Consider the following 12,259-nt stretch of genomic DNA (forward strand, 5'->3'; position numbering starts at 1 on the left):
TGTTAACCAGGATGGTCTCGATCTTCTGACCTCGTGATCCGCCCGTCTTGGCCTCCCAAAGTGCTGGGATTACAGGCTTGAGCCACCGCGCCCGGCCAGCCAACCACTTTCAAGTAAAGGAACTTAATACATGAGATGAGAACATGGTCAGCTTAAACTGACAATTAGCATAAAGAGATCCGGGTTCCAGAAAGATCTCAAGCTATTTTATGTGAGTAGTTTTCCAGATGGTATACGTTTTTATAATTTAAAAAAGTAACAAATTTCAAAGGTAATAACAGAAAACAGGCATTCTCTGCCTATCACCAAAGTATACTGTGAACCTTCCTGGTCATTTTGCTTTCTTAAGTACTTTTGTTCAATCCACAAAAATCTAATGTTTGAATAAAAAATAATAAAATATAACTTGATAAAATTTAATTCACACAGTTTCTGGATAAATGAAATTAGAAGAAAATTAGAAACCATTAGACTTATTGAACTTTTTTTTGTTTGTTTGTTTGTTTGTTTTTGAGACAGAGTCTTGCTCTGTCACCAAGGGTGGAGGTGCAGTTGGTGCAATCTCAGCTCACTGCAACCTCCACCTCCCGCATTCAAGCAATTCTCATGCCTAAGCCTTCTGAGTAGCTAGGATTACAGGCGCCCACCACCACACCTGGCTAATTTTTGTATTTTAGTACATATAGGGTTTCACCATGTTGGCTAAGCTGGTCTCAAACTCCTGACTTCAGGTGATCCACTCGCCTTGGCCTCCCAAAATGCTGGAATTACAGGCATGAGCCACCATGCCTGGCCTGAACTTTTACATATGTATTTGCTTTCCATTATTTAATAAAAATCTCTAGGGACTTACAGTTCTGAGACATGATGAAATAGCTGCACTTCTCTCTACCCCTGTACAACTAAAAATCTTAGACATTATACTTGAAACAAACATAAGGATACTGTAAAAGGTAAGAAACGGAGGCCAGAAAAACAACAACATGGTGAGTTTCCTGGGCTTTGTTTTTACCTTAGAAATCTTGCATGTGGGAGAAGCTGGCAACCTAGAAACTCTAAAGTCATAGAGGAAAAAATAGACTGCTCTGTTTGTCTAAAGGATCAGGAAAGGAGCAGTCTATATTGACAGAAAATTTTTAGACAATAACTGTCCTACTGCAGCCAAACATCATGGGAAAAACTGTGGTCTCACTTCCCTCATTCCCACCAGCAAAGGTCCAGTGGGAGGCTAGACTTCCATTTTCCAATGGTTCAATGAGACATCTTAAATCTTCACTGGGGTGGTGTTAGACAGCCAAGATCAGTATCTCATACCATAAACTGAAAATGTCCAGAATGCAATAAAAATCACTCATCATGCCACAAATGAAGATAATCTCAACTAGAATAAAAAGACAACCAGCAGAAACTAGTGTCAAAATGACATAAATGTTGGCATTATCTGATAAGAACAGTAAAGCATGCATCATAAAAATGCCTCAAAGGCACTTATGAATATGCTCTTTGAAAGGAAAAGAACAGAAAGTCTCTGAAAATAAAGAGAAAACATAAAGAAGAACTAAGTGGAAATTTTAGCTCTGGAAAAAAGATAACTGAAAAAGACAATAAGTAAAATTTAAAAACTCAATGGACTGGCTCAAAAACAGGATGAAGAGGACAAATGAAAGAACCAGAAATTTGAGAATAGAACAAGAGAAATTGCACAATCTGAACAACAAAGAGAAATAGACTAAATACACACAAAAAAGCCTAAACAGAATGTCAGAGACATGTGGAACATTTTAATAGTTGCCATTCTGACTGGCATGAGATGGTATCTCACTGTGGTTTTGATTTGCATTTCTCTAATAATCAGTGATATTGAGTTTTTTCCATATATTTGTTGGCCACATAAATGTCTTCTTTTGAGAAGTGTCTGTTCATATGCTTTGCCTACTTTTTGATGGAGTTGTTTTTTTCTTGTAAATTTGTTTAAGTTCCTTGTAAATTCTGGATATTAGACCTTTCTCAGATGGGTAGATTGCAAAAATTTTCTCCCGTTCTGTAGGTTACCTGTTCACTCTGATGACAGTTTCTTTTGCTGTGCAGAAGCTCTTTAGTTTAATTCGATCCCATGCATCAATTTTGGCTTCTGTTGCAATTGCTTTCGGCATTTTCATCATGAAGTCTTTGCCCATGCCTATATCGCAAATGGTATTGCCTAGGTTTTCTTCTAGGGTTTTTATGGTGTTGGGTTTTACATTAAGTCTTTAATCCATCTTGAGGTAATTTTTGTCTAAGGTGTAAGGAAGGGGTCCAGTTTCAGTTTTCTGCATATGGCTAGCCAGAGATCATGTCCTTTGCAGGAACATGGATGAAGCTGGAAGCCATCATCTTCAGCAAACTAACACAGGAACAGAAAATCAAATCCCACATGTTCTCACTCATAAGTGGGAGCTGAACAATGAGAACACATGGACACAGGGAGGAGAACAACACACACCAGAGCCCATTGGGGAGTCGGAGGCAAGGGGAAGGAACTTAGAGAATGGGTCAATAGGTGAAGCAAACCACCGTGGCACCCGTATACCTATGTAACAAACCTGTACACTCTGCACACATATCCCGGAACTTAAAGTAAAATTTTTAAAAAATGTGGAGCCATAACAAAAGACTGTAAATTTATGTCATTAGCTAGCCAGAGGAGGGCATGGAGTTCAAAAAGTATTCGAAAAAAAAATTAGAGAAAAATTCCTAAATTTGACAAAAGACACAAAACTATAAATCAAGAAGCTAATCAAAGTTTTTATAGGATAAAGAAATCCATGTGAAGACATATCACAGTGAAATTTCTTAAAACTGAAGACAAAAAAATCTTTAAAAAGCAAAAGAGAATTAATTATATTTTATGTATAGAGAAAAAGAATGCAAATGACTGTGGAAAACATCGGGGGCAGAAGAAAATGCCACATTATTCAAGTGCTGACAGAAAAGAAAAAAAGCAACCCTGTCAACTCAGAATCCTATATTCAGCAATGGTAGTATCCTTTAGAAATGATGTAAAAATGAGAACATTTTCATATGAAGCAAAACTACTGCAGGCTTACCCTAAAGAACAGTTAAACAGAGCTCTAAAAACAAAACAACAAAACAAAAGATAAAAGAGGAAATCTTGGAACATCAGGAAGGAAGAACAATAGAAAAAAATAGAAATACAGATAAATATAATAGATTTTTTTCTCTTCACTTTTCTAAATTACTCTAACTTATTTTAAATTTGATGATTTAAGCAAAAATTATAATACTTTATGATGTGGTTCTTAATGAGAGACTCTGTTTAGGTTTTTTTGGGTTTAGTCTATTTCTGTTGTTCAGATTGTAAAATTTCTCTTGTTCTGTTCTCAATGAGAAACTCTTTAAGACAATTATAAATGGGGGAGGGTAAGGGAACTTAAAGGGAGATCAAATTTCTACATTTAATTTAAACTGATAAAATATGACACCAACAGACTTTGATAAGTTATGTGTGTATAACAGAATATTTAGAGCAACCAATAAAACAAATCTATTCAAAGAAATATACTCAAAAACACTACAGTGGTTTCTTGGTATCCTCAGGAGATTAGTCCCAGACCTTCTCCCATACCAAAATCCCATGGATTTGCTCACGTGATGTGTATGTATATATAATCTTTGCACATCGTCTGGTATAATTTAAATCATCTCTATATTACTTATAATACTGGTAATACCTACTATAATGTCAATGCTATGTAAATATTTGCTATACTATATTTTTTATTTATAATAGTTTTATTGTTGCATTATTTATTGCCCCTAAATATTTTCAATCCACAGTTGGTTGACTCCAGGGATATGGAGGGCCAACTATATGGGAAATCATATACAATTTACATTAAAAGTAAGTGTCTGGGCCGGGTACGGTGCCTCATGCCTGTAATCCCAGCACTTTGGAAGGCTGAAGTAGGCAGACTGGTTGAGCCTAGCAGCTCAAGACCAGCTTGAGCAAAATGGTGAAACCCCATCTCTACAAAAAACACAAAAATTAGCTGGGCATGGCAGCACACGCCTGTAGTTCCAGCTACTCAGGAAACTGAGGCAGGAGGATCACCTGAGCCCAGGAGGTCAAGGCTGCAGCAGTGAGCCGTGATCATGCCACTGCACTCCAGCATGGGCAACAGAGTGAGAGCCTGTCAAACCAAAAAAAAAAAAAAAAAAAAAAAATCAAAAACAAAAAAGTAAATTTCTGAACATGACATACCAATTAAAAGAAACTGGCTGACTTAAATAAATGCTGTGTCTAAGAAACTGAATTCAAAATCACAACATATATATGGTGAAAGTAAAAGGATGGAAGAACACATACCTTGAAAACCTTAATAAAATGAAAGTAAGAATGGCTATATTAATATCGGGTAAAGGAGACTTTAGATAAAAAAAGATTACGAGGTAGGTGGATCACCTGAGGTTAGCAGTTAGAGACGAGCCTGGCCAACACGGTGAAACCCCATTTCTACTAAAAAATATATATACATACATATAAACTAGCCAGACATGGTAGTGGGCGCCTGTAATCCCAGCTATTTGGGAGGCTGAGGCAGGAGAATTGCTTGAACCCAGGAGACGGAGGTTGCAGTGAGCCAACACAGTGCCACTGCACTCCAGCCTCGGTGACAGAGTGAGACTCCGTCACAAAAAAAAAAAAAAAAAAAAAAAAAATAGGGACCGAGAAAGACATTACATAGTGACAAGATGGTCGACCTGCCAAGAAGACATAGCAAATTTAAATGCATAAGCAGCAAAGAACAGAGGTATAAATATATAAAACAAATACTAATAGAACTAATAGGAAAAATAGATAATAGATATATCATAATTGTACCTGGAGATTTCAAAACCCCTCTGTCAATAAGTGATAGAAGTAGGTAGAAAATCAGCAAGAATATAGAAGAATTCAACAATACTGTCAAATAATAGGATCTAATTTACAGAACACTCCACCCAACAGCAGAATATATATTCTTTTCAAACATCATGGAACATATATCAAGACAGAACATGCCCTAGGGTCCTTAAACTTCAATGAGTCTGAAAGAATGAAAATTATACAGTGTGTTATGTGAGCACAGTGGTATCAAACTAAAAATCAGTAACAGAAATAAAACAGGAAAATCTTTAAGAACTTGGAAACTAAATATAGCACTTCTAAATAACCCATGGGTCAAATAGGAAGTTTCAAAAGATACCCCCAAAAAACACTGAATTGGATAAACATGAAAGTGCAACATATCAAAATTTGTGGGACACAGCTGAATCAGTGCCAAGAAGGGAATTTAGAGCACTAAATGCTTCCAGTAGAAAAGTGAAAAAGTCTCAAACCAATATGCTTTCATCTTAACAAATTAGGAAAAAAGAGCAAAGTAAATTTAAAGCAAGCAGAAGGAAGAAAATAATAAAGAGCAGAAACCAATGAAATTGAAAACAGAAAAATAACAAAAACTAAATGAAACAAAAAGCCAGTTATTTGAAAGATAATTAAAATGAACAAACCTGTGGCAAGGTAGATTATCCAATAGATAATTTGAATAGCCTTGTAAGTATAAAGGAAATTAAACTTGGAATTTACAGTCTCAAAAAATAAATCTCCAGGTCCAGATGGTTTCACTGGAGAATTCTACTAAACATTTAAGGAAGAATTAACACCAATTCTACACAATCTTTTCCAGAAAGCAGAAGCAGAGTAAACATGTCCCAACTCATTTTATGAGGCCTGCATTACCTTGATACCGAAACAAGACAAGGACAAAGGGGGGGGGGGGGAAAAGGAAACCAACAGAACAATATCCCTCATCAAAACTAATGCAAATAGGCCAGACACAATGGCTCACGCTTGTAATCCCAGCTACTCAGGAGGCTGAGGCATGAGAATCCCTTGAACCCAGCAGGTAGAGGTTACAGTGGGCTAAGATCACGCCACTGCACTCCAGCCTGGGTGACAGAGCAAGACTCTGTCTCAAAAAAAAAACCAAAACAAAACTGATGCAAATATACTCAACAAATATTAGTAAATGGAATTCAGTAACATTTTTAAAATCATACATTATGACCAAGTGGGGTTTAATTTCAGGGATGCAAGGCTGGTTTAATATTTAAAAATCTATGTAATTCACCATATTAACAGGGCAAATAAGAAAAGGACATGATCATAAAAGATACTTGACAAAATTCATAAAAGGTATTTGACAAAATTCAACATCTATCTATGATAAAACTTTATATAATCCATAACAGAAAAAGTAGATAAATTGGACTTTATTAAAATTAAAAATTTTTGCTCTATGAAAGATCCTATTAAGCAATTGAAAAGGCAGAGTCAGGAGCAGTGGCTCAAACCTGTAATTCCAGCTCTTTAGAAGGCTGAGGCAGGAGAATTGTTTAAGTTCAAGACCAGTCTGGGCAACAGTGAGAACCTGTCTCTACCAAAAGAAAAAACAATTAAAGATAAACAAGAAAAGACAAGCTACGGACTGGAAGAAAATATTTGCTACTCACATATCTGACAAAGGACTTTTATCTAGATATATGAAGAACTCTCCAAACAGCAAAAACACCCAAATGATCCAATTAGAATATGGGCAAAACTGAAGAGAGAATTTACTGAAGAAGATAGGAGGGCAAACAAGCACACACACAAAAAGATGTTCAACATCATTAGCCATTAGTGAAATGCAAATTAAGACTGCAATGAAATGTCACTATACACATATTAGAAGAGGTAAAATAAAAATTAATGACAATACCAAATGTCAATAAGGATGTGGAGAAAAGAAACACTATATAATAACAAAATAGCAATTTAGCTTTTCAAGCACTGTTCTTACGAAGAATTGTTAAGGGAAGAACAGCCCACATGTGGATAGGTTTATGAGAGTTTGTCATTCAACAGGTCATGCTTCATGGCCAGAAAGGGTTAAATTTAGAAGACTCCCATCACTTGTTATATTTTATATTATGGCAGGTAGACATAAATTTGGAATGATGACAGCTAATCTCACTGCTTTACAATCTAATTCCACACCTCGAAATCTCAAGCTTTTACTTAATGCCTAATATTGTCCACAATGATATCAAACAGCAAAGGATTCTGCATAATGGTAAGATCATTTTAAAATGTCTTTGGAACCCAGCAAAAATTACACTAGACTGCTCAGAAATAGATATTCTAAGCTATCAGTTTGGAAGACAAGGTAATCTTTGAAGTCTTTCAAAGAATAAAGGGGAATTTACTTAGTAGACATAACTGATATGCATCTTGAGCAAGCCAAGATCCAGAAGAACCTCTGGTTTTACACATCTGCTATAGTAATACAGCAATTTTACACTGTGTTCTCCAAACTACAGACATTGCTAAAAGAAGAGGCAGGACTCGGCCGGGCATGGTAGCTCACGCCTGTAATCCCAGCACTTTGGAAGTTCTAGGCAGGTAGGGTAGATCAAAAGGTCAGGAGTTCAAGAACAGCCTGGCCAAGACGGTGAAACCCCATCTCTACTAAAAATACAAAACTTAGCCAGATGTGGTGGCGGGCGCCTGTAATCCCAGCTACTCAGGAAGCTGAGGCAGAGAACTGCTTGAACTCGGGAGGCAGAGGCTGCAGTGAGCTGAGATTGTGCCACTGCACTCCAGCCTGGGCAATAGGGCAAGACTTCGTCTCAAAATAAATAAATAAATAAATAAAAAGAACAAGCAGCACTCACCAATTGTAATCCAGTCGAGACTGGTGAAGCTGTTGCTGTTTTAGAAGAAGCTTTGTCTCCTGCTGGGCCAGCAGATGCTGAAGACGTTCCTTTTCAATTTCCAGCTCCATTTTCTGAAGCATCAGTTGCTGCTTTCTATCTTCTGAGATCTGCTTTTTCAAAGTTTCATTTGGTTGCAGCGCCCCTCCACCATGCAACAGAGACGCCCAAGAAAGCCCACAATAACTGCATGATTCTGGATGTGTCTTAGGATGTTGAGGGGCCGTGTTTGTAGAATGGCTCTCATGAACATGATCTGCAGCAAGTCTATGACCACAGCATTGAGTAGGAGTAGGCTTAAGGTGTGGACATTCCTTCATGTGCAATTCTTCTTGTGGCATTTTCTCTGTTGGGACTGCATCTACTGGTTTTCTCCCTGGAGATTCATAATGACATGTTGTGGTCTCTGATGGTATCTTACCTAGATCATCTTTGGGATGATGAAGGGTTACTGGTTTCAAAGAATTATTCCTAAATGCTATAAGGGATTCTGAAGCTGAATCCTGGATTGCAGACTTAGGTCTTTGCTTGGTTTGATAGTAGGTCTGCGGTCTGGCTACACTCAAGTAGGAACCACCCAGTTCCACAGATGAACACTGGAGAGTGCTTTTTCTACTGGATACCTAGAAAGAACCACAAGATCACCTGTCAAATAAGAACACAATAAAACAAGTTCTTTCATTCAGTTTTTCAGAAATCAGTGATATATGTTTACCAAGCCAAAGCTGTTGTTTTGTCTTAAATATTAAATTGTAGCGTTCACACAGTTAAACAGACTTGTGCCCCAAAGCTACATTCATTATCAAACAATCTACACTTCAGTAAATCCATATAAAGATAAGAAAAATAAGTTGCTGCTACATGTTGCTTAAGCAAGATCTTTGGTGATTTCAGGAGTTGCAAATAATGAGAGTTACATAAAATCAATTTTGAGAAGAGGTAAAAGCCTTAAACATTAACATCTTAAAATGTTTACTTTTGAATACTGAGCCAAGAAATCCATTCAGTCACCTTAAATATTCTTTGGCCATTACACAGCATGAGACTTGATGTAAAACATTTCACCTTATACTGAATAGAATGTGACTTACTGGTAGAACTTTGATGAGGTTTTATAAATATCTTTACAGAACACAGATAAAACCAACCACTTTCAACAAAATAGGATTCTAATCAAAAACAGTTAAATACAAAAAATATTTAATTTCATCTATAAACATAAGTGATTTTTCAATTAATCTATTCAAGTGATTAGTCTGATAGAATTTGGGCAGAAAGGAAGCAGTTGCAAATTATCTCTGACATGTCAATAGAGTCAGATTTTCCAACATTTTAGCTGTAAGTCTATTCTATTGGTGAGAACAAAACTTAATCTATATCAGTGATTCTCAAACTTTAATGTGTAGCAGAATAACCTGGAGAGTGTTTGTTAAACATGAAACTATAGCTTAATCCCCAGAGTTTCCAAGTCTTTCTGTCTGGAGCAGACTCAGAGAATTTGCTCATATTGCTGATCTGGGACCACACTTTGAAAACTGTTGGTCTGTATCATGGAACATCTCCATCTCCCTTACTGTTGAGCTTAGCCTGGGAAGGTTGAGTTGTTATACTTAGCTCATCTCTGAACATTAGTATGACTAAGCAGCTTTTCTTCACAGTGTATTTCAGAAACATGGTATATCTAGATTCCAGGTTGTCCAAACAGAAATATTATAGTTTAATGTAAATGTTGTGTGTGTTACAGATGAGCAACTTGCCCATGAAGGTGGACACTTGTAATTAACAAAATAATAATGAAAGATAATGATCAGACTCTTTCAAGGGCAGCCCTTTATAACATAAAAACTTCCCCTCAATTTAGATCTAGAGCACAGCAAAAAAGAGCCTCCAAGTCCAATTACTTAACTAGCAAGATGGGTTGTTTGAAAACGTGTTATTCCTACCAGCTGTTATTTCTTTCGAGCAGTCAGAGTATAACCTTTAACACAAATCTGAAAGGAACAAATCCACTTGTGGAGGGAGAGGCCTTGTTTTCCAAGGCCTATTTACTCTAGATACATAGATTCAGTCTTTAGTGAAAGCTGAAGAGAAGATAAGAGAAAGAAACTAAGCAGACCTAAACAATTGAAATATCTGACAGCTTCCACTAACACTTCATCTTCCCTTAGGCTTTCATTCAAAGTCCATTTACGTTAACACTTTACTTTCCTGCCATTTTCTATTTCTATTCAAACAAATCCAAAAAATCTTCTGTGTACCGAACACTTATATTAACCAAAGAAGAAAAAATTCTTACTCTTCTATCCATATCCTTTGAAACAGTCTCACTTTTCATGCACAATTATTTGAATGCTAAGGGAATCTCATTTGCTCAATGCTGCAACAGAAATACGACTTCTTCAGTAAACAAATATATTACAACTTCTGTATTAGTTTCCTACTGTGGCTATAACAACTTAGCACAAACTTTGTGGCTTACAATAACACAAATGTATTATCTTACAATTCTGGAGGTCAGAAATTAGAAATCTGTTTCACTGGGCTGAAGTCAAGATGTTGGGAAGGCTAATTCCTTTGGCTCAGAAGACAGAATCAGCCTCCTTGCCTTTTATAGCTTCTAGTGGCCACCTGTATTTCTCACTTTTTATAGCCCTTCCTCCATCTTCATGGTGTATCACTCCAACTCCTGCTTCCATCATCATCACACATCGCCTTCTCCTCTGACTCCTTCTGCTCCTTCTCAGAAGGACCACTTAGATTTGATTGGGCCTACCTGGGTAATACAGTTAATCTCCCCCTCTCAAGAGCCTTAATCACATCTGCAAAGTCTCTTGCATTACAAAGTACCTTGTAACACATAATGTGACATTTGGGAATTAAGACATGGTCATATTTGGGGGGTGTGTATTTTCAGGCTACCATGCCTATTGTCAAATACAAAGTAATTTAAAACAATTGAAATGGCTAGCTACTCCACAGACACAAAACAAATGAATGAGAATAAATGAGATCCCTAGTATAAGGGGAGAAAAATCCCACCAATTTATTTCGCAATAGTTGCAAATGATGGACTGATGGGTAAAAAGTATCAACTAACAGAGATACACAGCTGCCATCATGTTTCTTATTCTATGATAAAAGAATGAAGGCTATTACAGTGATTAAGATTGTAACTGAATGACTGTAGTAATGCTAACGGATTTCTATTTAAATGAGAATGCGTCACATCTGAGAAGACTTGCTCTTCTTCAAAGAACACATGCAATCCCGTACAACAAACAGATGACAAGCAATAGAATGTGGACCAGTGCTGGGCAAAATTTCTAATAAGCTACTTCATAAAAAAATTAATTTATTTTACATCTAAAGGGAATCTCTAGTCCACATTAATCTCTCCTACTCTGAACTTCTACAGTACTTACTGCCAGTACATACATTTATCACCTGCTACTTAGTATGGTAAACTATCTTTTACTAGAAGGTCAGAAATTACTAGAGAGATATATATATTTCAAATGACAGCTAAGTTTTTAAAAGGTCCAGAAATTAAAATATTTTATGTTATATATTCAAATCCATATTTTATAGTCTCATTTTTGTTTCAAAACATTATTTACATATGTCCATTTTTAGGTGCTGACATATTCTACACTTACTTTAATGGTACTAATTGTGAAATTATCCACAAAATCAAATATCTGGAATAATTAAAAAATTTTTTCAGGTAATGTTTCATGTTTTTGAGAGGTAGTACAGCTTAATTATTTTAATGCACGCTTTGCTCAGAGAGCAGTGCTCTGTCAATTACCTGCTGGGTTACTATGCATGTACAATAGGCAGAATTCTAAGATGCTGCCCATGATTCTCACCCCCTAGTGTATGCAATCTTTATTATCTTCTCTCCTTGCGTGTACGGAGGACCTGTGAATATGACAGGATATAAATCCTGTGATTATATTACATTTTATGGCAAAACAGACTTCATATGTAACTAAGGTTCCTAATCAGTTGACTTTGAGTTAATAAAACCAGAGACTCTCCTGGGTGCACTTGATCTAATCAGGTAAGCCCTTTAAAAGAAGGTCTTATCCTGCTCCCTCATCCCAGGTTGGAGATTCTCCTGCTGGCCATGAAGAAATAAATTGCGATGTTGTGGGAGGGCCAATCAAGTGGCAAAAACACCTGGAGCAGAAAGCAGTCTCTGGTCAACAGCTAGTAAGTAAATGGGACATCCATCATACAGATGTAAGAAATTAACTTCTGCCAACGACCATGTGAATTTGGAAGAGGACCTTGAGTGCCAGATAAGAATGTAGCCCAGCTGAACTTTAATTGCAGCATTGTTAAGAACCTAAGCAGAGGACCCAACTAAGTTGTGCCCATACTCATGACCCACAGAAACTGTTATGAGGTAATAAATCTGTGTAGCTTTAAATTACCAGGTTAGTGGTAATCTGTTACACAG

General features: G+C 36.6%; 1 protein-coding gene across 3 annotated transcripts in view; it reads right to left on the reverse strand.

Moving 5' to 3' along the window:
- Positions 1-12,259, reverse strand: part of KIAA1328 (KIAA1328 ortholog) — a 396,284-nt gene that overhangs the window by 144,118 nt on the left and 239,907 nt on the right. For all 3 annotated transcript variants that reach the window (XM_011986135.1, XM_011986134.1, XM_011986133.1), the window contains one exon: positions 7,756-8,417. In XM_011986135.1, coding sequence (XP_011841525.1) covers positions 7,756-8,417 — 662 coding nt within the window. The remainder of the gene's footprint in view (positions 1-7,755; positions 8,418-12,259) is intronic.

Source organism: Mandrillus leucophaeus, unplaced genomic scaffold (genome assembly GCF_000951045.1).
Source record: "Mandrillus leucophaeus isolate KB7577 unplaced genomic scaffold, Mleu.le_1.0 Scaffold294, whole genome shotgun sequence".
Taxonomy (NCBI): domain Eukaryota; kingdom Metazoa; phylum Chordata; class Mammalia; order Primates; family Cercopithecidae; genus Mandrillus; species Mandrillus leucophaeus.